Source organism: Xenopus tropicalis, chromosome 3 (genome assembly GCF_000004195.4).
Source record: "Xenopus tropicalis strain Nigerian chromosome 3, UCB_Xtro_10.0, whole genome shotgun sequence".
Lineage (NCBI taxonomy): Eukaryota > Metazoa > Chordata > Amphibia > Anura > Pipidae > Xenopus > Xenopus tropicalis.
The window spans coordinates 79,490,583-79,515,380 of record NC_030679.2 but is presented as its reverse complement, the minus strand read 5'-3'; the positions used below and the strand labels follow the sequence as shown (position 1 = coordinate 79,515,380).

Genomic DNA, 24,798 nt, shown 5'->3' with positions numbered 1-24,798 from the left:
TTCGGTTCTGCTCTACGAAGCTTCCCTAATCTGATCACAGAGCAGGTGATACATCAAATTCTGCTACTGCTAAACACAGCACTTTGACTATTGGTTAGATTTCAGTTCCATAAATCACTCTTGTTATTTTATGCACTTGACTTTAAAAAACAATTCCCTGATTACAAGTGTAATCAATAGTCCAAAGAACATACAAAAAACTCTCAGAACTGGAATACACTTACTATATATTTTCTCAAAATATATTCCTAAAAAATATTCCCTTTTATTTTCATAGGTAATACAGATATGGTGAACAGGGTTCTGTTGGATGCAGGATTTACCTTTGAACTTGCTCAGCTTCACTGGAAAGGACAATCACCGTAAGTATTTGGAATTCTTTGGGGTTTGAATTTACTAGATTTAAATTACATTTTTAGTAAACCTTTATGCTTTTACCCAACAGAGACTAGGGAAGTTATTTCTGTAAAATATAGTTCCTCTTGCTGTTTCTTCTAAGGATCTAATCTTGCTTTTGTGACTTAATTATGTAGTGTGCTCTGCACATAAGCATGACATGGCTGAATTTAGCTCTGAGGGTCGAGCTGACTTTTTCATTTTCATTTCTGTGTGATCTCATCTGAGCTGCTCAGTAGCTTCTAAAACCATTTTTAACACCTTCCCTCATTTTAACTCCATGTGGAGACTTATTATGAATCTACCGTTTACGTTTAGTTTGTACTGAATGTGACATAAGAGGTACTCCTTGTATGTAGGTATGTTTTCAATGTACTTATTTAACAATTTTCAAGTTTGTGAATTCAAGTTTTTTTTCTAAATCAAATAAACTTACATTGCGAATGCTCGCTTTTTTATTAATAAAGAAAACTCATTCAAATTTTTGAGTTTACAAACTCAAAGTAAACTCGAATATTTTGAATTGAAAATATGGCTTGACATTGCCTAAGACAATTCCAATTGACTTCTATAGAAACTTACAAGCTTTTAGATGACACATTTTTACACTCAAGTTTTTGGGATTTTTGCACTTGAATATGAGATGTTCAAGTTTTTTAAACATACTTCGAATTTGAGGTTTTTTTTAGCACAGAAAAACTTAAAATCATGGAAAAAAAAACAAAACTCTAATCAATCTCTACCATACAGTATATAATACATCCACAAGAATCATGTTACGTGAGTAGGTGGAGCCATTTATTGAGAATTTGAGAACATGTGGAAATATTTCTGGAATGCTTCTATCTAAAAAGATAGTGGTTATGTCCATGTCCCCATTTTTACATGCCAATAATTAGTGGAGTTATTAGCTGAAGAGAGTATACAGTATTAAAAAGATAATGTTATATAAGAAGTCAACAGAGCACAATTACAATGGGGAAAGGAGGTTGTTAAAATTATTTGGAAGGTTATATACCGCATTTAGCGATAACAGTGGGGAAAAAGAAATATGTATTGGAAATATAAACATTTAACAGGATGTACCATTATCTAGTTATTACTAGCAACTCTTTCTGGTTTTACTTTCCTATGTTGGCATTATGCCAAAATTGTGTCAATTAAAATAAAAATGTAATACCATTCTGCTGGGGGAAAAAAATCACAAATATAAGAATGCTATATTATTTAATATCAATCCATTGATTTTCTTCTTCATTTTACAGTAAAGGTATTCTTGCAAGATTTGTTGCCACCGATGGTGGGATTACAAGAGTGTACCCCAGTTTGTAAGTGCCATGTCATTTTTTTTTTTTTTTTTAAATGATCAGAATTCAGAACACCATGATAATGCCCAGGGACCAATGTTTGGCAGTTCCACTGATTAATGATAAGTGAATCTGCCCCATTTCACTTTGCAAAAAAAAATGTAAAACTATGGAAAAACCATCAAAATGGTGAAAATTTATGATGCACATTGAAGTCAATTGTATTTTTTTTTTTGCTGCTTTTTTTTCACGTCAACTTTTTCCTCAAAAAAACTGAAACATTTTGCTCATTACTGCAACTTATGCTACATTGTGGTTACTCCAATTTCATTTTTCTTACCTTTCATGTAAAAAATGATAATCTATCTGGAATCTACTGGAATCTCTTAGCATTTACATGGATAGTTTAGCAACCATATTCTTTCTAATGCTGCTGTAGTGGTAATATTAATTTACATCTCATAGCACATGCAGTGCCTTAATGTACTGTTCTCTGTGCCCAATCTCTTGCTTAACTTTAAAGTCTTCTGTTACAGTGTAATGTACAGGGGTAGAAGGAAATATGTCTTTCCTTCTATTTTGTTTTTATTTGGAATGTTAGAAATTTGTAATTGTGAAAACAATACACTCATGTATTCCAGAGAGTTAAGAGCAATATTTAACTGTACCCCACTTAAACACTACAAATGGCATATTAAATACTTACTAAATTAAGTGATGAAAGATGGACATTTGGATTCATTTGAAAAGTGCTTGACATAAAAGATTTCAATCATTTGTTGCAATTTCACATTTGAATATAATTATATTTTTTTTTTTTAGTGCTGGGGAAGACTGGCCTGAAGATCCTGAAACATATGAGGGTAGCTTCTATAAACGTAGTTTGGATAATGACAACTATGTCTTTACAGCTCCGTATTTTAACAGTAAGTGAAAGTTATCAAATCTCTACAATGGTATCTAAAAGAAAAAAAAAAACAAATTGGTCCAGTTTTTTTCATTGTTTGGTTGATTTAAAACAAATATGTGATGTTTTTAGCAAACATAGAGCAGCGAGTTATTAAAAGTTGAGGTTTTGCTTTTTCCCGATTTAAGAAAAAGCTTAGAAAAAAGTGAATATACTATTACGCGAATAGTTGAAATTTATTAAAGAAAAAAAGCAAAAATTTGCATGAAAAAGCAAGGAAAAGTGACCTAGTCTTCATAGAAGTCAAAGGAAACTGTATCCATAGATTTCAGGCAACTTTATTTTTTACCAGTTTATTAAAACAAATGAGACTTGCAACATAATTGAAAATAAAGAAACAATGTGATTTTTCTTTGCATGTGAGAACTATTCTGTTTGTGTTTCATCTTAAATATGCTAGTGTCTAAAATTCAAAAATCACAGCCGCAGAAAAAAGTTAAGTTTTGTTGCTTTTTTTTCTTTTAAACTCAAAGTGTGATTAACTGCCTCCCCATGTAAATTGTGTCTTACCAATGTATAAACTGAGACAAGTGAATCTTAGAAGCAAAATCTAAATTCTATAGTTAGTCATTATTTCTTATTATAATTAAATTATTTGTGAAATGATAAATAGATGCTATTGTTTAGTAACACACAACATTATGATTTTCGCAAAAAAAAAAAAATCTGTAGTCTTGGATTTGGATTTGCTAAGATATTACCCATGTCTTATGAGATCATTTTGTTAGACTGGTTCCAATTCGTTTCATTTATTTTTTAATATAGAAACTCGAGGCTCCAGGGCTGATTCTGGTATTATGGTGAGCAAGGCTATTGAAATAACCATTGATGGTAAATTGCTTAAGCCTGCTGGTAAGTAACAGTGGTTAAAGAGTATCATGCTTTAACAGCAGTTGTAAATCTGCATTTCTTTTGGAGCCATTAATTCAACATCTGAAGCATTATGCTATTTAATTCTTAATGAGATTGAGGAAAATGTTTTTTTTTTTTAAATCATGAAGCTAATGCCAATGAGTCTGCTTTTTACCATTTTGGTAACATTATCATGGCTGCATTATAACTGCATGTATGAAGGTTCTTAGGTTGGCTGAACTGCGAATGCATATTGGTTTGCAGTATGAATCTCTGTTCATTGGCTAAGCTCTGCCTCCAAAGTACAATGCTAAAATTAGTGCTGGTAAATATGGGGGTATTAGAAAGAACTGAAGGTCCATAATAAGGGGCCCATTTACTTACTCACGAACGGGCCGAATGCGTCCGATTGCGTTTTTTTCGTAATGATCGGTATTTTGCGATTTTTTCAGAAAATTATCGCAACTTTTTCGTTACCAATACGATTTTTGCGGAAAAACGCAAGTTTTTCGTAGCGTTAAAACTTGCGCAAAAAGTTGCGATTTTTTCGTAGTGTTAAAACTTGCACAAAACATCGCGCCTTTTAAGTTTTAACGCTACGAAAAAAGCGCAACTTTTCGCGCAAGTTTTAACGCTACGAAAAAATCGCAACTTTCGGAATGGCTACGAAAAACTCGCGTTTTTTCGCGCAAATCGTATTGGTAACGAAAAAGTTGCGATAATTTCCGAAAAGTCGTAAAGGCGCCAAAAAAGTCGCAAAATGTTCGTTTTCCAATCGGAATTTTTCCAATTCGGTCGGAATTCGTGTCTTAGTAAATCAGCCCCTAAGTCTCTATTCATACTAAAGTTTTCATTACCTAAAGGAGCAAAATGAGTACCTTCCTTGGGGACAGACATACAGAGACTGGTTTGTTTTCACTATCAGTCTTAGAATAAAAATAAGTAGAGCGAATATTGAAAGAAAGAAAAGGAAAGCTTATGATGTAGCAGGTATGACACACCTATACAAGAGCTTCAGTTGCAGGTGTCATGAACAATCACAACAAAGTAACTTTTGGTAGCCACTCCCTTCCCACTTATAGCACATGCAAGCAATTAAGGTAAAAATGCAGAGAATTCCATATCCAAAGGTAAAGAAGAAGTGTTTTTTGGGAAAAAGTCAAGTTTTGGATTTGGTCCTCCCTACTTTTACTGTCTTCCTCTTGTTTAACAAGAAAATAATCCATCAATACCATGAGAAAATGAATGTGGGTATGTTTATATACTGTATGTATCCTTAAAATGTTAAAATAGGACCATGGCAAATTATTTACTGGTACAAATGATACAATGTTATTGCTTTCCTGGAATCAGTAGGTCACTTTTCTTGCTTGCTTGTGTTTCAGTTGTTGGAATAAAAATAGATGTTAACAGCTGGATGGAAAATTTTACAAGGGACACTACAAAAAACCCGGTGAGGAGCATTTGTTTTTGTTATTTTACTCATACTTGGCAAAAATAGAAGCAACAAAGATTTTAGTTTTGTTGCAAATATGTTTTAGTAAGTACAATGAAGGGTCGGTATTGAACAGTGGTAAGTATTAATATTTCTCTAATATTCATATTAGAGAAAATATAGTTTGTAATTTGCTTTATACACACATGTCTAAATGAAATATACTATTTCTACAAAAATATTTTTTTTAAACTAAACGGTAAGCATGACTTAATTGCATGTAATAGAGAAAAAATCATCAGTGTGGCATTACTAAATTTATACGGAGCCTAAAGATTCCTTATTCACACAGATATTTCATTTTAAAGCAAATTTAGAGCTCATTTAGGGGTGCAAACCTTCTTATTGTGGTAGCCTGTGGCAGCTGATCTGGCAGTTAAATTTTTGCTTTTAGTATTCTAACTGCACTAAGCACATTACTGATTTGATGCTATCAAACTTTTGCACCTACTCTATGGTTAATAAATGAGCCCACCATTCCTATGCTTGTCCCCTGTCACTTAGCCCATCCATAAATAATTCACCTACTGTCTGGGTAACCCTAAGTACATACCTGTCATGTTAGTTCCCTCTTCCCTCATGTTTTTCTCCCTTGTGTATGATAATTATTCATTTCCATTCTTTAGTGTAAGGAGGAAATCTGTGACTGTAAAAAGAACAGTAAGGTAAGATTTCACCTTGTTGTCTTGTACAGAATTCTGCATACATTAAATCTGCTAAAGATCATATAAACATTAAATAAACCCAATAGGATTGTCTTGCTGTCAATATAAAATTTTGCAGCTTAGTACATATATTATTTTATCGTTACAGAAAAAAATGAATAATTTTAAAACTTTGATTTAAAATCGACTCTATGAGAGATGGCCTTTCTGTTATATGAAGCTTTTTGGATAACAGGTTTCATGATTAGGGAACCCAAACCTGTACAAATATATTTATATATTCATGCATATACAAGTGTTCATGATAATTAAGTAGTGTACTCTATAAAAATTATTTTACAAATCTGTTAAGTTTATAGAAAAAAAAATAAGCAATATCCTCGCCCTCAAGATATAATGCATGGTCAATCCCCCAGCTACACTGGTTACTTATATCTATTGTATCTGTATGCAAGTACACACAATTTAAGGAGTTTCAGTAGAAGCAATCACTCTGCCTAGCCCTTTTGGATGTAGGAACTATGAGCATTATATCCAGCCACTGCGATGAATATAGCTGCTCTTTGACAACAGTTGAAGGCACTACCTATGTTGGAGTCAGACAGTGTTGGCAAATTCAGACTGTGAATTCTATAATGAACGGCATAAATGTGGTATCATCTGGTCAAAGTCTGACTTCAGCTCAGGTGTCTCCCAAAGCTACTGCACAGGGGGCATTGCTCACTACTCAAAATGAAACACAGGGCAGCCCCAGCATCAATGAGTTAAAAAAAACAGCGGATTGTAGTTAATGGGAGTTGTATTATTTTTCATTGGTTGAACTGTATTAAGAAAAAAATCCTTATAGCAAACCTTTTCATGATGGTTACCCTTTAAAAGAAATGAACTTATTAGCATATTAACATCTGATAATACATTTCAATCCTGTTATTCTGCCCCCTTTTACTTTAGTAGTCATTTCAACACTAAGGGGCTGATTTACTAAGACACGAATTCCGACCGAATTGGAAAAATTCCGATTGGAAAACGAACATTTTGCGACTTTTTCGTATTTTTTGCGATTTTTTCGGCGCCTTTACGACTTTTCGGAAATTATCGCGACTTTTTCGTTACCAATACGATTTGCGCGAAAAAACGCGAGTTTTTCGTAGCCATTCCGAAAGTTGCGATTTTTTCGTAGCGTTAAAACTTGCGCGAAAAGTTGCGCTTTTTTCGTAGCGTTAAAACTTAAAAGGCGCGACGTTTTGCGCAAGTTTTAACACTACGAAAAAATCGCAACTTTTTGCGCAAGTTTGAACGCTACGAAAAAATCGCAACTTTCAGAATGGCTACGAAAAACTCGCGTTTTTCTGCAAAAATCGTATTGGTAACGAAAAAGTCGCGATCATTTTCCGAAAAAATCGCAAAATACCGATCATTACGAAAAAAACGCAATCGGACGCATTCGGCCCGTTCGTGAGTAAGTAAATGGGCCCCTTAAAGTTCTGATTTAAAGTTCACATTTTTTATATGTGGCAAAACTGCAACCAGTAGAGCACAATATATTTTAGGGTTGTTGCAAATTGCAAGTAGACAATGCACTGAACCCAAGTTGATTTTAACTGTTATGTGTACTTGTGTGTTTAGAAGAGTAACTAAAAAGTACAACTAATGTAACGCTTGTTTATTTATTAATAGGTTATATTTCTGTTTAGCACAGGATAAAACAATCTTTAAGAAAACTTTATTAGAAAGGAATCCAGGAATGATACAAATCTACTATCATGCTAATTCAGGGGTCTGGGCGTTTGTTGGCCAAAGCAAAAGGCAGAACCACACATCATCTGTTTCAGGTCACATGCATTTAAGTGGCTAGTTAGAACCTAAACACTTAGTCCAACCTAACCGATTTGTCTCTACGAAAACCAATATATCCCCATTCATTCATAGCTTCAGCTGTGCTTGTGAGGGATTCTAAATTTTTCCATTATATTTTGTACAGTTAAAGATACAGATGTTAGAAAGTGGATAAGACTGCTGCTTAGATTTTTTTCACAGCTTGAACAATTTTCATAAGTAAAGAATTTTGATGCAGTTGCCAAGTATCATGGTTGCCAAAAATTGCTTTTGAGCTTTAGAAGTATTTGTCCATGCTAATATTATTATGATTTCCAAACCATGTTAGGATGGGGCAAGCTATTTAATTTTTTATTGGTCTGCTGTAGTTATAATAGTAAAAACAAGAATCTGATTGGTTCCTATTTGATACAGACCTCAGGGCAAATTTTGACCATGTTTGTGTTAGATAGTTCAAAACACAACTTGCCTACATATTTGCATTTGTATACTGGTTTATTTACCAGTAAACACATCAATACCTTTGTTTCTTTCTCTCTACAATTTTGATTCACCAAATTATTCTGTGTCAAAATATATGACTGTGTATAGTGTTCTGAAATCATATGACATGGTAGGCTTTCTCTCCATAATATTTAAACATTTCCATAATATTTAAACATCATTAATATGCTATTTGTTTCAATTTTATAGCAACTGGATTGTGTTATTCTGGATGATGGTGGATTTCTTTTGATGTCTAATCAAGAGGATCATATTACACAGGTAAAGACTTGTAATTAATTTATCATGTTAGGTAATTCATTGGCAAAAACAGATGTCTTGCTCAATAAATTCAGAGGTATAGAACTCATATACACTCATATAGACTGGATACACCCCTTTTTATCTTTTCATCATGAGCTGTATGGTTTCAGGTATTTTTGGCATTAAAAATATAAGGCTAGTTTCACTTTAGTACTTCCTGTCACTATTTGATCCCACAAAACTTCAGCGAATCTGCTGAAATGAATTACCAGTCCACAGACAAGAATGTAATTATAACCTAAGTCCTATTTATTGTGTTTATTTTACCCAAAGGTGTTTTAGGTGTATACTGTCCCTTTAAATTGGAATATTCTTTTTTCTCCTTCTCAAAAACAATGTAGAGATTATCATAATGCATAACTGACCTCAAAAGGACAAAGAAGGAAAGTACCATTCACTGTGGGGTGCCACAGTATTCAAAGCAGTTCACAGCTCTGCCCTACCCAGTTTCTAAGTACTTACTAAAACCACCATTCTCTTTTAAAAACCTAGTTTTAAATATTCTTTAAATATACACATTCAAGAATGACCCCTCCTCTGTAGTTGCCTTTCAAGTTCTTTCAACGTTTCTCCCAATCTCTCTTATCATTTCTTTTTTTTCACCCTTATCTGTCCTATCATTCCTTTTTTACACTGTTGTTCACTACCAGCTGCTAAGGTAGTGATCCCCCAACCAGTGGCTAGTGAGCAACATGCTGCTCACCAACCGCTTTGATGTTGCTCCCAGTGGCCTCAAAGTTGGTGCCCATTTTTAAATTTCTGACTTGGAGGCTTAGAAGTTTTGGAAGCATAAAAACCAGGTGTACTGCCAAACAGAGCCTCTAGTAGTCTGCCAGTCCAAATTGGGCTACTAATTAACCAACCAACATTATTTGTCACCTGCCTGTGCTTCTGCTGCTCCCCAGCTTTTTTTTAAGTGAAATGTTGCTCACGGGTAAAAAAGGTTGGGGATCCCTGTGCTAAAGCAATGCTTGTTGCCTATGACAGACATGGGAATTTTGTTGCCCGTCATTAATCTCAGCTACAGTGGGCAACAAAACATTGCAAGGAAACTTTGGGCTACTTCAGAAAGTAAACCACATTGCGTATGTTTCCCAGCAGTGATTCGCATGTTAGCCAGGCAGTGGTTTGAAGACTCACAGTGCAATAGCTTTTTTCCTGCATGGGTTAGTGGACCCCCATTTAAAAGCTGAAAGAGTGACAGAAGAAGAAGAAAAATAATAAAAAAAAAAACTTTAAAAGACCCAAAAATTCCCAAGACTGATGCATTCTATAAGATAAAAACTTAAAGGTGAACTTCCTCTTTAAGCCTCAGACCTGTAATCTCAAAGAATATGTGGATGGGAATGTTATATCCCACAACCTTGAACATAGAGCATTAAAGTTTGCTGTTATACCCTCTATTTTTCTGCTTTGTAGCTGTTTTTCTCACTTTTTTCTGGATTTATTCAGTGCACATATATTTTCTTTCCTAGATTGGCAGATTCTTTGGAGAGATTGACCCTAGCCTGATGAGACAGCTTGTTAACATTTCTGTGTATGCTTTCAATAAATCTTATGACTACCAGTCTGTGTGTGATCAAGGGGATGAGCCAGTTAAAACAGCTGCTACTCGCTCAGTGTTTGTGGTAAGAAAAAATGCTATACTGCATGACATTGTTTCGGGATAAGGGTTAATGACCAGTATGTGAGCCATAACATAATAAATGTTCTTTTACAGCCCACCATAGCAGATATCTTAAACCTTGGATGGTGGGCTTCTGCTGCTGCCTGGTAAGTTTTTACTTTTTTTTTTAAACACTGTGTGTTTCTGATGTTTTACTAGTTACAGTGAAGTTATATATTTTACCATTTATAATTCTACTGATGAAATCTAGCATGTATGTTATTGTTCATGAGCCTAGGTGGAGTTACCCATGGCAACCAATGATATGTTTGCTTTTAAACTGGTGACAAGTAAATGCTACCCATTATCAATTTTAGTATTTCTACTGGAGAAAAAAAAAAAAAGCTTTTGGAAATTTGACCAGGCATTTGGAGTATATACAGAGAGAGAAAAAGAGTGGGAAATTACTGTTAGATTGTAAGCTTTCACAAGCTGAAAAATTCAAAAAATTTGCAAAATGGCGAAAATGTAACTTTTTTGACGCACGCAACAAATTTTGTCACCCTTTTTGAAGAAACAATCCGCCAATTGCAAAACGCGAAAATTCACCGCAAATCCATGCCTACAAAATAATTCCGTCCATCATTACAGTACATTCAAATGTAAAGGATTTTCAGTCAAGGACACACATCTGTATAGAAACACAACACTTAAAATGATTGTGTCCCTTAAATAAACCCAGATGGACTTCTGTGCCTAACATAATCCAACTGTTTTATCTGACTTATCTGCATGTCTACAGTAATCCATAGCAAGCAGTCGGTAATTACCTTTATTCAGACAGACAGAACAATGAAATTTAAAGTTTTATTGGTTGACATGGATTACTAAACTGGTAAAATCCCACTGTTAGTAAAAAAGTAGAAATAAAGGAAAAGTATAATATTTTTACTCAAAAAAAACATCACTGTTCCATAAATATAGAGGGTAAAATTGTGTTATAAAACATTGGGGATGTATCATACTGTGATTAAAATATCTGGAGCCTCTGGAATCTTCTTTCTAGTATGCTTGGATATTATAAACCTTGTTGAAATAGGTGCAAGTATGATACTGTGCCATAAGCAGTTTAATGTCCACATAAAAGATTCAACCAGTGGTTCTAGGCTTTATGATTGGCAAAGCTTAATTTAGTAATTGGGGTAGTTAAAATGTTTTGCCATGCCACTGAATGTGCAATGGAACAATCACTGACGAACAGGTGGGTCATATGAAACTATGGTCATTTCTTTTGTCTTTGGTTTACTGAGGCCAAATGCAATTTTTGAATAATATGTTGTATATTAAGGTCTATTTCAATAAGACCATAACTAAACTTAATTTTAATCTTTGGTAGGTCTATTATGCAGCAGTTGTTTTGGAGCATCACTTTCCCACGGTTCTTGGAAGCTGGTATGTATAATGAAAGCACAATATTTTTATATTAGGCATATTGGTGCTTGGCTCAGGTATTTTACTAAATGGCTTTTTAACTGACAAAACTATTCACCAATATTTGCTACTTGTACAACACCTTGTCATCATAGTTGAGCCTTAATGTATTAAAAAATTATGGCAATCAATACAGGTATATGGCCAACCAGACACATCTGTCTACAATTGAATAAACCATAGATGTTAATAGATTTATTCACCCACAAAAGCATATGTGAGCTTGGGCACTTAGGTTGGGGATCATGCCAGGCTTGTTGTCAGTGTTCTGATTCATCCCACATATTTATTTGGTTTGCATTCCTGGTTCTTTGCAGGCAAGTCAAGTTCTTCCACTTGTATTTCAGCAATCTTATTTTGTTCAGGCCATGTTTTTTGCATGGGAAATTACTGTTCTGAAATTCAAAGTTGGAAGCATGAACTTGTCAAAAATGTCCTTGGATGCTATAGCATCCAATGGAAGCAGGACCCCTAACCTAAACCATAGAAAGCAGTCCATTATTCCTTCTCCAACAAACTTTACTCTCAGAATTATACATTCAGAAAGTAGTGTTTTAGAGTTTTCAAATGCCAGAAAGTGAATCTACATAAACATTTTCCACTGCAACAGAATCCAATGGTTGTGACCTTTAAACTGCTCCAACTGACACTTTAGTATTGTGCATGGGGATGTTAGGTTTGTTTGTCTCTCCTCCCTAATAAAACCCCACTCTCCTTACAAAAAATTTATGTGCTGCATTGCTTCCAAACACAGTCTGGAACTCTGCAGTGTGTGCCTGGATACTTTTGGCCATATAGTATACATTTTCTTATGTGATAACCCATATAAGTTAGCAATAACCATTCTAGTGCATTCAGAATGATAAAAGCAGATGTCTACATTGGCTACTGGATTTGGGCACATATTAAAAGTACTACTAGGGGGTGAAGTATTTCTGAAACATCTTTATTATACCTCTAACTACATATTATGTTTAAAATAAAAACAGCTGTCTTAAGTCTATACTGGTCATATTTACCATGCTAACATTTAAAATAGAGCTCTTGTGAGGCCCTAAATCTGTTTGTAATTTAAAATGTATTTTGGAATAATTTGTAATAAAATTACTTTTCTCTAGTGAGTAACCTGGGTATGGTTCTGTTTGACTAGAGGGCACTGAAGTGTAAATGAATAGGGGGGGTCTTTCTTTGACAGGGGTCTTTTTTGACAGTTTAATTAGCTATCGCTTATATTTGCTGATGCCAACTCATTTTATTTTTGTTTTTCAGCTGAATTTGATGATGATGATTTTTCCTCTGATCAGTCAAAACACAGCTGTATCACAGAGCAAACACAATACTTTTTTGAAAATGACAACCGCTCCTTTAGTGGCTATCTGGACTGTGTTAATTGTTCAAGGTACAAAGCTATTAGTAGCATTACAGATATTATCTGGTCTGTGTTTATGCTCTGTTAACCTGTTATAAGGTGCGTGCGCAGGTTCTGTGTCTTTGTTCATACTTGTTTGTGTACAGGTTATAAAACTTTGACTTGTATTCTAATACTCCTACTTTTAGAAATCTGTGTATGTTAGGGCATTAGGAAGTGGGGCATTAAGATGTCATGTAAAATTAATACAAATTCTTACCAGTATTATCACTAAGGGGCTGATTTACTAATCCACAAATCCAAATCCCGAATGGGAAAAAATCGGATTGGAAACAAACATTTTGTGACTTTTTCGTATTTTTTGCGATTTTTTTCGCCACCGTCGTGGCTTATTCGTAGCCATTACGACTTTCGTGAATTGTTGCGACTTTTGCATAGCCATTATGACTTTCGTGAATTGTCGCGACTTTTGCATAGCCATTATGACTTTCGTGAATTGTTGCGACTTTTGCATAGCCATTATGACTTTCGTGAATTGTCGCGACTTCTGCATAGCCATTATGACTTTCGTGAATTGTCGCGACTTTTGCATAGCCATTATGACTTTCGTGAATTGTCGCGACTTTTGCAAATTGTCCCGACTTTTTCGTATTGAGCGCTCGAAAAAGTCACAAAATACCGATCATTACGAAAAAACCGCATTCGGACGCTTTTCGGACGTTCGTGGATTACTAAATGTGCCCCTAAGTGTTGATTACAAGCTTATATTTTCCAGATTTTTGGGGGTTGAATTCTACATATCATACAAATATTAAACCTGGGGAGTAATTGTGAAGTTTCTAAGGCACTGGATGTTTGCAGGGCTAAACTCCCAAAATGCTTTGACCTTGATGTATAGGAGAATTATGGGAGCTGTTGTACAATAACATCTAATGACCCAAAATAAAAAAAACCAAGGTTCTAAGTGGACTATTCACTTTAGACCAATATTAAATAACTTTCAAACTGTTGGCTAAAGTGATCTGGTTCTGTATTACGTATAAGATACTTCAATGAGGTACTAGTGTAAAAAAGGAAATTGTTTGATATTAGCACCAAAAACAGCATTATCATCTGATTCATGAAGCACAGACCAGTGATAGTTATTTAACTCCTGCATTTGCCAATTACTTGAATAAAAAGAACTACTATACTTTTATGTATTGTTAGAAAACACTATGGTGTTTAATCCAGAGATAGGCATGGAACTTACTCCAGTTCTTATATCTTTTTTGGCTAGTTGAGTCAATTATTTAAATATCCAACTAGCTGGTTATATAATACCACCCTTACATTGTTTCTAATCATACAATGATACTGTTTTATACTGGTGTACTGTTGTATTTATATATCTTGTGTGTTTGTTTTTTCAGAATCTACCATGTTGAAAAGATTTTGAACACCAATTTAGTATTTATAATTATCGACAGCACGCTCACCTGTGATGCTTGTGATAACCAAGCACTAATTCAAGCAGAGCAGCGTTGTATCCTTTGTCTCATTAAAAATAAATGTATTCAGAAAGGTTCAAATTACAGGAAAACCATCTCCAATAGACACCATTTTAATAAAAGAAGTTACATTTTTAAAAATGAATTCCTTTTTCTCTGTAATAATAAAACAGTACCTTGTACTTGATCTCAACTAAGATATAATTAATCCTTATTGGAGGCAAAACAAGCCTATTGGGTTTATTTAATGTTTAATTTTATTTTTAGTAGACTATGTAGACAAAAGTTTTATATGTTGTACAGGTATAGGCTCTACCATTCAGAATGCTTGGGACCTTGGGTTAACTAGATCAGGGATCTTTCTGTAGTTTGGATCACCAGACCTTAAGTCTGCTAAAAATCATTGTCAAAATGCAGGATTTTGCAGCAAATCCATGCCTGCTGAAAAATTTTGCTTATCCCTAATCTCCAGTAATACTGGACAATGGTTAGGTATCTGAATATGCAAATTTATCATCCAGTGTGGTACCCCACATGGGAATCTTAAAGGGGCAGTATACCTTTATAACAAAGGTTAGTGGCTTGAGTTAAACATATGTTGTCATTAAACTAATCGGCATAAAGTATCTAAAGTTTTTGATATTTATTGAACTAAATAGAGCTAATAGGGAGATAAAAGCTACTTTGTGGTACACAAATAACACCCTACATAATGGACTCCCACAAATGAAACAGTCACAATATACGGTAAGGGCAGTGGCACACAGGGAGATTAGCCACCTGCAATAGTGAAAATTTATTGCAGACAACTAATCTCCTTGTGTGTCACTGCCCTTACTAAAGGGATAGGGAGTACTTACTGGTAAAATAATCATCTATTTCACATGGACCATGGAGTAGCTTCAGTCTTTCTGAATCATAATTAAACAATAGGCAAAGTTTGTTCAGCTAAAGCCCTTTTTAATAAATTCATGTTGAAATGGGGTATACTGCCCCTTTTAGTAGCCTCTGAGCCAGAACAACTTTATCATGTAGATTGTCAAGCTTAATAAACTACTGAAAATAGAGAGCGTTCAGAAATTAACTTAAATCCTAAAAATGAATATGGCTAAAAATGCCATATTTTATATACTTACTGCACCAGGCTAAAGTTTCAGCATCTGTTGAGAAGCTGAGGTGCATGTGCAGTGAATCAGCAGAAAAGAAGATGTGGAGCTACTGGGGCATCTTTGGAGGCAAGGATCTTCCCTGCTAAAGGGCGGTGGTTGCCTTGGAAGTCCAAAACATAATGTACAAAATTTCTGCCCTACTTCTTTAGTTAGGCTTTAGTTCTCTTTCAATATGAAAAGTAAACTGAACATAAGGAAAAGACATTAGTACATTACATCTATTCTTGAGCCTTGATTGTAATAAAAAAGGGCCCCGTGTTAATCATTATTTTTATTAGACTTGGTAAATTATATGTGAGCATTTTAGATCAAAATATAACAAAAACTTGTTTCATAAAGGCAGCCAATGTAGCAATATGATGTGTTATATTTAACCACTAGAGGTCTCACTCTTTTAGACCTGCATACAAGTTAGCTGACAGAGACTTGTTGTTTGTATCACCTTGATTTGGCAACCTTTCTGAACAAGCAAAGCTGATTTCTTTCCTTAGCAGAGATGATTATCACTATATTAGTTTTATAGTTTGCATAATTATTAGTTATTTTCAGCAGTACAAAGGCAGGAGCATTTTTCTTAACAATTAATAGCTAATGGCCCAAATCCATGCCTCCTGGCTCAGACACCAAGGTATAGAAAAGGACCAGACCTTTGCTTTGATCAAGATGTTGGGGTAAGTTCTTAAACAGGGTCATCTTACATATAAGATGACATTTTGCATTAAGAATTTTTTTCTTGTTTATTAATTGTGGTATTTCTAGAATAAAGGTTACTAAAGATCTGTAAATGTCACAAAAATGGTAAATGTTCTGCACATCTTTAACCCTGATTGCATGGCCACAATTTTTAAATAAATGGCTGCATTATCCACATTTTCATAAAAATGTATATTCACACAGCCTTATATCTATTGTTGCCTATACATTATTATAACTATAATTACTTGTTTATTCTTCTATTTAAAAGATCAGTGCAGACACTCACTTTAAAACTGGGTTTGCAAACCAATTATATGCATGGAGCACAGTTCTAGGAAACATTTTTACTGTGTGAGAATTCAGTTTAAATAATTCAACCTTTGAGTGGCAATTTTAGTCAGTGTTTTAAACAAAAGAGAATTGTAAATTAATTGTTTCCTTTAAAAACCCATATACCTTAAAATGAATCATTCTTATTTTTAAGACAAATTGTCTGACTTGAAATGATTTGTCATTACTTAACCTATATAACAACATTTGTCTGTTCCTAGAAGCACATCTTTGCCATGACTAATTCTCAAAGTCAACTAAAGTATGAACTAAATCATATTCATATATTATTCATATGCATATTGATAAAAACATTTTTAGGACATAAAAGGCCACTCTGTATATATTGCTAGGTTTAGATAGGTATCATCTAAAAATATTAATGCTATGCAATTTTAGTGTTTATAAAAGAGAACAATTTTAAAGTTAACCACCCCTATGCATTTTTGCTGCTTTTCTCTCCCAGCAGCACCCACAAGATCTAGGTCACACCTACAAGGTAGAATTGCTATTTATTTGTTTGCATTTAATATTAATATACAAGTTCAGGTCACAAAACAACGTATTACTTTTTAGGCCTGAAATAAAACTTATACCAAGTGGTTACAACAAAAGTAAGCCCTCTCTGCCTATACCAACCATGTAACCTGGTTTCAAACCCCCCCCCCCCCCCATAAAAACATAGTCTCAATGCTGCTTAAAGAAAATTATATTGAACATAAAATACAGCAATACAAGAGAGATAGTTATGGTTGTGTGAAAGTACATAAACTAAAACCAAACTGACTACTCCTTTTCTCTCATCTCATTGCCTGTTTTTATTGTGCATGCTTATATGTTGGTTTTCATTTAAGAAGTATGATTTCCTTTTTTCTGTACTGCAAATGTATGCGTGGGGTGAATTCTTCTAACTTTGCTTGCTAATTGCATGACATTGCATCTTGTGTTTTTATTTTGTTTGTTTCCTTTCTTTTACTTCTGCTTGCTACTATGTCTGTAATTATTAGGATGAGCCTTTATGCACCATGAGTCGTGCCTCTGCCATGATGTCTGCTCCTTTCTTCATTATACTGCAAGTATTCATGTGGTATTGAGGGTCAGTTCATCTTTGCATTTTTTGTGTGCTTGTTTTTTTAATTAAATTATGAAGCAGCTGTTTACGTATTTTAACTAGTTCCATCTTTTTCTTACTATTCTGCTTACTTGGTCTATTTGTCAAACTTTTATGTCGCAAATTTTAATCTCATACATTAACTTTGAAGCTATATATGTTCATGTATAAAAATATTACACCAGCATAGATCCAGTATGATAAATACAGTTATGTTGTGTCATTACAAGGCTTTCTTGAGCCCAAGGATAACTAATTTGGTCTTATTAAAACAATGAGTTGCCATCTTTTATTACTTCTTCCAAAACTTTTGATTCTTGACAATACTGTCATGAATTAACAAATAGATATTTTTTTTAATTCCTCAAATGTGGTGCAACATTTGAACTGGAAATATGTGCCAAAAGAACCATAACATCCGTGGCATGGTACAGTTGTATGAAGGATATAACACTGTTGTTCAGTGTTAGGAGATGCTGGATGGCAGTAGCCTCAGGACCCAAACAGTTTACACATGTCATAATGCTGAATAAGGGTGTTATCTATTCCAAATGTATTTGGTGATATAGCATCTACAGTAAAAAATTGACCAAATACAAAATAGTTTGAAATATGTACCAATGTTATATCCCTAGCAATGGAATAGTCCAACTCTACAATTGTTATAATTCCCCAGTAGCTAAAAGAACGGGACAGTTATATAATCAAAATACGGTTGTTTTTTAGGGGACACAAAAAAATATATCAAGAAATAATGTAAATGTGGTAAAACAACTTATTCTTTAAGCACTCCAACGATAAATGCACAGGAGTCTCTTTTACTCTGAAATAAAATACATATGGGCTTATTTATGAATTATGGAGTTTGTGAATTTGAGTTTATCTAAGTCTAATAAACTCGTATGTCGAATGGTTGTTTATTTATAATAAGGAAAACTAGTTTGAATAAAAAAAACTTGAAATAACTCTAAATTTTGGAGTTTACTTTGCCTAGGACAACTCTTATTCACTTCTACAGAAACTCACAAGCTTTTAGATGTAAAGCTTTTCGTTTTACATTCAAGTTTTGTGGGTTCTTTACATGTAATAAATACCAGACATTTGAGCTTTTGAACAATAACTCAAATTGTGTGAGTTTTAAGGCTAAAAAAAAAACAAATTGTGAGGAAAAAAAAAAATCAAGCTCGAATGTCGATACATCACCCCCTACTATGTTAATGACAAGGGTTAAGCAGTGTAACATTAATGTTGTAATATGGGGGGGGTGGATGTGCAAGGCCTCTCTGAAAGTCAGATGCACAACCTAAAGCAATAAGTGATTTGTGCATGACTTTATGACATGAAGACAAATTTGAATTGACTATTTACAGACAGAACCATGAAGCATGTAAAAAAATTGTTGCATGTGACAATTTTTAAAAAAAAAATACTAAACAGATGCATACTGTATCATTTTCTTGTAATTTCTGCCTGAAGCACTGACAATCCCAATACGTCCTATGGGTCTCTCCTCACCCTGAGATAAAGGTAGCAAGCTGTGCCCATATCTATATCTAAGTCACTGTTGTGGAAAAATATAATAAAAACAAATAGGTAGGTTTAATAAAGAGGCCATTTTAGACAACACAAATTGTACAACAAATACAACACACTGGGAACCATTAGAAAGAGGTATTTTTTTTAATTTATTGCTTCAACACCAAGTAAAAGAAACCTTACAAATTATTTATGGTCAGATCAAGTTTTTTTGTTTTCTCTGGATTAGTCAGGAACTAAAAATGGGTTGAACTTGTTTAGTGTTTGTAATTTTTTTCCACCTCAATAACTATTACGAATGTTGTTTCCTAAATGAATAATATATTTTTACAAATAAATATATTTTTCACCTGCAGGAAGATGACACAGACTGCGGTGGAGTTTCTGGATTAACACCTTCTCTATGGTCTATGATCGGCATCCAGCTTGTGCTGCTATGGCTTTTATCTGGGATTAGACATTGTGCATTATGACCCTAAAAACCAAAATATATTTTTCAGAAGTCAAAACCCTGCCAAAAGATTAGCCCTGGAAAAATAAACATAAAATGGGTCACTTTATTCAGACAAAAGAAGAATAAATATATCTGAACAACTTAATAATGGCTGAAAATAATGGCTGAAAAACTCATACAGAGAACCACGAAGGCTGCATGTTTGAGTGTTAAACTCTCAAAGACAACTTGTGTGAATGCTGCATCATTTATGCCACTGGAACACAAATCTAGAGTCAATGTGCTTTATGGAACAATCTATGATGATGATCTCTTTTTTCTGCATCGTCAATAACTGTGTAAAAGGGCTCCCTTTAATATACCTTCTATTCATCATGTTATCTTTCCTTTTAAATGTATGTTGCACTTCTAGCCCTTTTTTGTGTTGTCTACTGCAAATCAAGTTAAATTTATTATTGCGCAATGTGTTCAAAACACTACTGCTTTAAGTATATTAGTGTGAGTGTGGCAGAAATTTCTGGTCAAATATATTGGTTAGCATTCTAAAATATTCACAAAACTAAAATGCCTTACATATGGTTAGTTTTGGTTAGTTTTGCCATTTGGGGTGAAAAACATATGTAATAGGAGGTATATTCTTGTGATAAGGAAGGAATTTTCAGATTCAGGTATCTCTTTTGAATAGGTGCTTGGGGTTTCATCTTAGGGAGTCTAGTACGAGTCCTACAATAACAACTATGCTATATAGCTTTTGTAAATGTGGTTCTGTAACTTAATGCCAACCAAATTCTGCTAAATGCTCAGAGATGGTTAAAAATAAAACCAAAACAGAAAAACAAAAGCAAAAATTAAAAAGCAAAACAATTTGGTTAGAATTAATTACCAAGGGTATTTAGCATGCTGCAGCTGCTGCAATTTTGTGTTTTGTTAGGATATCATTTTTTACGTCAGGCTATAATCTTATTATGAGTGAACAATTTGTGTGGCAAACAAACTTTACAATGTGATAAAATTCTGTGAGCTTTTATAATACTTGCTATACAGAAATATACTTTGCAATCAAAATCACTTTAATGAATGTGCACTGAAGTTTTCATTCTAAAAAAATGACATCATACTATATAAAAACTTTAATATATTATTATAAGCCCAATACATAGACAAGCCACAAAAATAAAATAGCCGTAAAAATAATTTGTCACTACACGGCAATTTGTTTTCCATGTGCCATGTTTACAAACAATATACTTAAAATGCTGAATAAATTAGAAATACAATTAATAAATACAATGCATATTCCTATAACCAAATAATCAACATGCAGAATCCCAAATATATTGGACTGGCATAAGGAAATAATCATCCTACCTCTGCAGTTTTTTTTACAGTGGCAAAACAAAAAATAGATGTAGAATAATTTACAGATTTATACCGCTGCTTTTAATACATTAAGGCAGGGATCCCCAACCTTTTATACCCGGGAGCCACTTTCAAATGGAAAAAGTTTTGGAGAGCAACAGAAGCAAGAAAAAAGTTCCTGGAGGTGCCAATAAGAACTATAATTGCCTATTAGGTAGCCGCTGTGATGACTGGAAGCCTACAGAAGGCTCTGTTTGGCAATTACACCAACCAAAACTTGCCTCCTAACCAGAAATTCAAAAATGAGCACCTGCTTTGAGGCCACTGGGAGCAACATCCAAAGGATTGGGGAGCAAACATGTTGCAAACGAGCTACAGGTTGGGGATCACTGCACTAAGGGGATTTATCAAAAACGGAGTTTGCTTTTTTCTCCACAATTCAATAAATAAATGCAGTGAAAAAAACGCAAGCGTGAATAAACATTTTTATTAAACCCTGAATAGTTGGGATTTATTAAAGAAAAAAATTTGCAAAGTCACCAGAAAAAAAAACCCACCAAGTAAAATTGAGATTTTATAGAATTAATTGGGTATAGTCTTTAGCAACTTTATTTTTCTAGTTTATTAAAACACTCAAGATTTTAAGCCTCATTGAAAATGAATAGAATATGGTAATTCTTGCAGGTGTGCAAGGTTTTTTTTTTGCAACAAAATGTTAAATAAACAAGTTTTTTTTTCACTCTCAACTTTAGTGATGAGTGAATCTGTCCCTTTAGCTTTGTTAAAATATTCACGAAAAATTCGCGATAAATTTGCGCACAACTTTTCTTGACGCAAATGTGCCTATTTTGACGCAACCACAACTCTTTTTTTAACACGTGACAATTTTTTCACAAAATTATTTGCCAATGGCGAAATGCAGAAATTTGCTGCGAATCCATGCCTGGTGAAAAAATTTGCTCATCAGTGCTCACCTTATTTTTTGGCCTCTCCTATAAAAAATACCTTGTGACTTAAATAAATAAAGGTGGTTAAATGTAGTTTAGAAGGAGACCAGAAACCCTTGTATTGTAAACCAGCTCAGCTAATAAAAGTTATGACCTAAATTTATTTTTAATTTATGTTTCTTAAAAGGAGTTAGTTTTAAGATCACTTAATGGTTCAAACACTATTTAAAAAATATACAAAACTATATCTATTTTAATGTTCTAAAGACATATTTAAATAAACATGACTTAGAGACTAAATTGGTTCAGTAGTACCTCAGATAGTCTTTTGAATTTATTTTTACCAAACATTTTGATGACTGTATACAGTAAGTCCTAATAATGCCTCCTGCACCAGAAATAATCATTAATTTGAGTTAAAGCTTCAATAAAAATCACTTGCATCTGTTAAAAAAATGTGGTTCGCACATTATTACCCCATGTTTATATAGCAATTCGTCCACTTCTTACTGGCAAAACGAATGGCAGTAGATTTTAGTTTGATATATAACTCTATTTATGTGTTCACTGCGACAGACTAAGACTGTCTAGCATACTGGAAATTTATGGTTCTCGTTATTTATATTTTATGGTCATCAATCTAATTTATAATTACATTGAACTGATATTATGTATCTTTAAACCCGCTATCAGATACAATGTATTTTTAAACCTTAACACAAACAGTATTTACATACTCTATTGTGTACTTTTCATAAACTCAGTTTAATATTGATCCCCAAATTGCTATAGAAAATGTAGTCAAATCAGTTGTTTTATTAACACAATAACTGCATTCTACTTATCAGTCAATATAAACTCTATATTGTGAATAAATGGCACAGGAATACTTGTGCCCATTTGAGTCAACACAACTTTTTTTTGACGCGCAATGAATTTTTCCGCAGCTAATTTTCACGGAAGTTTCGAGAAACAATTCGCCAATGGCAAAATGTGGGAATTCACTGCGAATCCATACCTGCCGAAAAAATTCCCTCATCACTAATTGTATGACATTCTTTTAAATGGATACATTAAATTAACGCTGATATGGCATCTTTTATGGATGAATACAATCTTTCATTGACAATTTCCAGTTTCACTAGACAGAAGTCATTTTTATAAACATTTATTTGAAAAACAGGAAAGAATATTTGTGCAATACATGCAACTGAAAGAGTAACATCTGTACTTTAATTTACATATTTAAAGCCAGCATCACTGCCAAAACATTGAATGTGATTTATATTTTTATCTGCTTTATGATAATTCATGTGACAAGCTTGATTGATGTTCCTGTATGTTAAAGTATTTATTACGTATTCCTTTTAAAACTGTTTATGAACAAATCTTTGTTGTAACAATGTTTTTGACATTTGTACATTTTGCTCCTTTTTCTTAAGTCAATATTGGCCTTATTGGGTTTATATACATATATATAGGTAAAATCCCCTTTAAGTGACCTTTGCACCCCAAGTGTAACTTCCTGTTAAATATTTTTAAATACTGTTTTTTCAAAGCAGCACCACATTTTTATTTACACTTCACTGAAACTCAGAAAGCTCAACTTGCATGGATTTCTTTTCACTGGTCTTCTGAGATCCAGAATGAGCCCAATACAAACACAAACTTGGAAACGTCAAGTTCTACAAAATACTACATTTTAACAGTCATTTGTTACTGCAAAGTGGACTATTAAAATTGCAATTTGTGGTATGTATGCAATTCAATATTTCAAAGAAGCATGTATGTTTCCCATTTATCTGCTTGCCAAAACTAGATCACGGTCACTAGATAATTGCGGTTGTGAACATAGTCATTATATATTAAAGACATTCTGCCTTTGTGTAGGAAAGGAACTCCTGATCTGACTTCCTTACATGAATTGCTATGATGGTCCTGCAATTTTTACTCTCTCCCTTCCATGAAGAAGTCAAAACTAGGCTTTTCTGTTAAAAAACAAAACAAAAAACAGAATTTTCTTTGACTGCCAACTAAATATTCTGTTTCATGTGATCCATTTTTATATATTTTAAGTTGAATGTTCAATTTGTTTTTTTATATACATGGTTTAAAAAAAATGTGGATTTCTATGACAAACCTATTATAGTGCTCTTTCAGAACACTTCACATTTCCTGTCCATTTTTTTGCATTTTGACACTTTTGTGGAACTTGACAAGCCTAGAGACATTTTGTAAAAATTTGTATAATAATGTTTAAAAGATTTATAATTATAGAATATGTTGTGTTTAATTCTTGTGCAAAGACAGTATATTCAAAAATAAAGGTTTATCATTTAAAATCCTCAGTATAATTCATTTAAAAGAAATGAAACATGTATAACAAAATGTTGAACAATCTATTGCATATTTTCAGAACTGCATTAAACTAAATGGCCTACTATTAAGTATGACTTCTGCAATTGTCTGTCAGCACTGTGCTCATTGCTCATTTTATTAAACCATTCAAGAATCTGAGTACACATTTTCTCAGCCATTTATCTTTAGTAACACTGTATTTCAGTATGGCCTAATAAATCAGAACAAACTCTCATGTGTGTACTTAAGAACAAAAGAAAATCTCCTGTCTACTATATTACTTGAAGACAACTGAGCTACGGTTACACAGTTCTCAAGGTCTTTTTTCACCTTATTATATATAAAATTAATGGATATGATTAAATAAAGACATAGCTCATAACTACTTTGTATCTGTTTTTTCAAAGTATAAACCTGATGCTGCCAGTGTACCGTAGAACAGCCCACTGATACAGTTACTTTCTGAAAAAGTTAGTGATGCAGTATTATTTTCTAAAATAAATAAAGATGAATATACAGTAGAACCCCCATTTTACGTTTTTCAGGGGACCATGAAA

At 33.5% G+C, this 24,798-nt stretch overlaps 1 protein-coding gene across 1 annotated transcript in view; it reads left to right on the top strand.

The window, feature by feature from the left end:
• The window catches only part of cacna2d1 (calcium channel, voltage-dependent, alpha 2/delta subunit 1), a 309,871-nt gene extending 285,646 nt beyond the window's left edge, over positions 1-24,225 (top strand). Inside the window, 14 exon segments of the mRNA NM_001097269.1 lie at positions 278-362; positions 1,662-1,724; positions 2,526-2,629; positions 3,436-3,522; positions 4,908-4,975; positions 8,212-8,283; positions 9,801-9,953; positions 10,046-10,098; positions 11,328-11,383; positions 12,692-12,821; positions 14,204-14,316; positions 16,039-16,121; positions 19,480-22,188; positions 22,217-24,225. Coding sequence (NP_001090738.1) covers positions 278-362; positions 1,662-1,724; positions 2,526-2,629; positions 3,436-3,522; positions 4,908-4,975; positions 8,212-8,283; positions 9,801-9,953; positions 10,046-10,098; positions 11,328-11,383; positions 12,692-12,821; positions 14,204-14,316; positions 16,039-16,121; positions 19,480-19,596 — 1,184 coding nt within the window. The 3' untranslated portion in view covers positions 19,597-22,188; positions 22,217-24,225.
• The last annotated feature ends 573 nt before the right edge of the window (positions 24,226-24,798 follow it).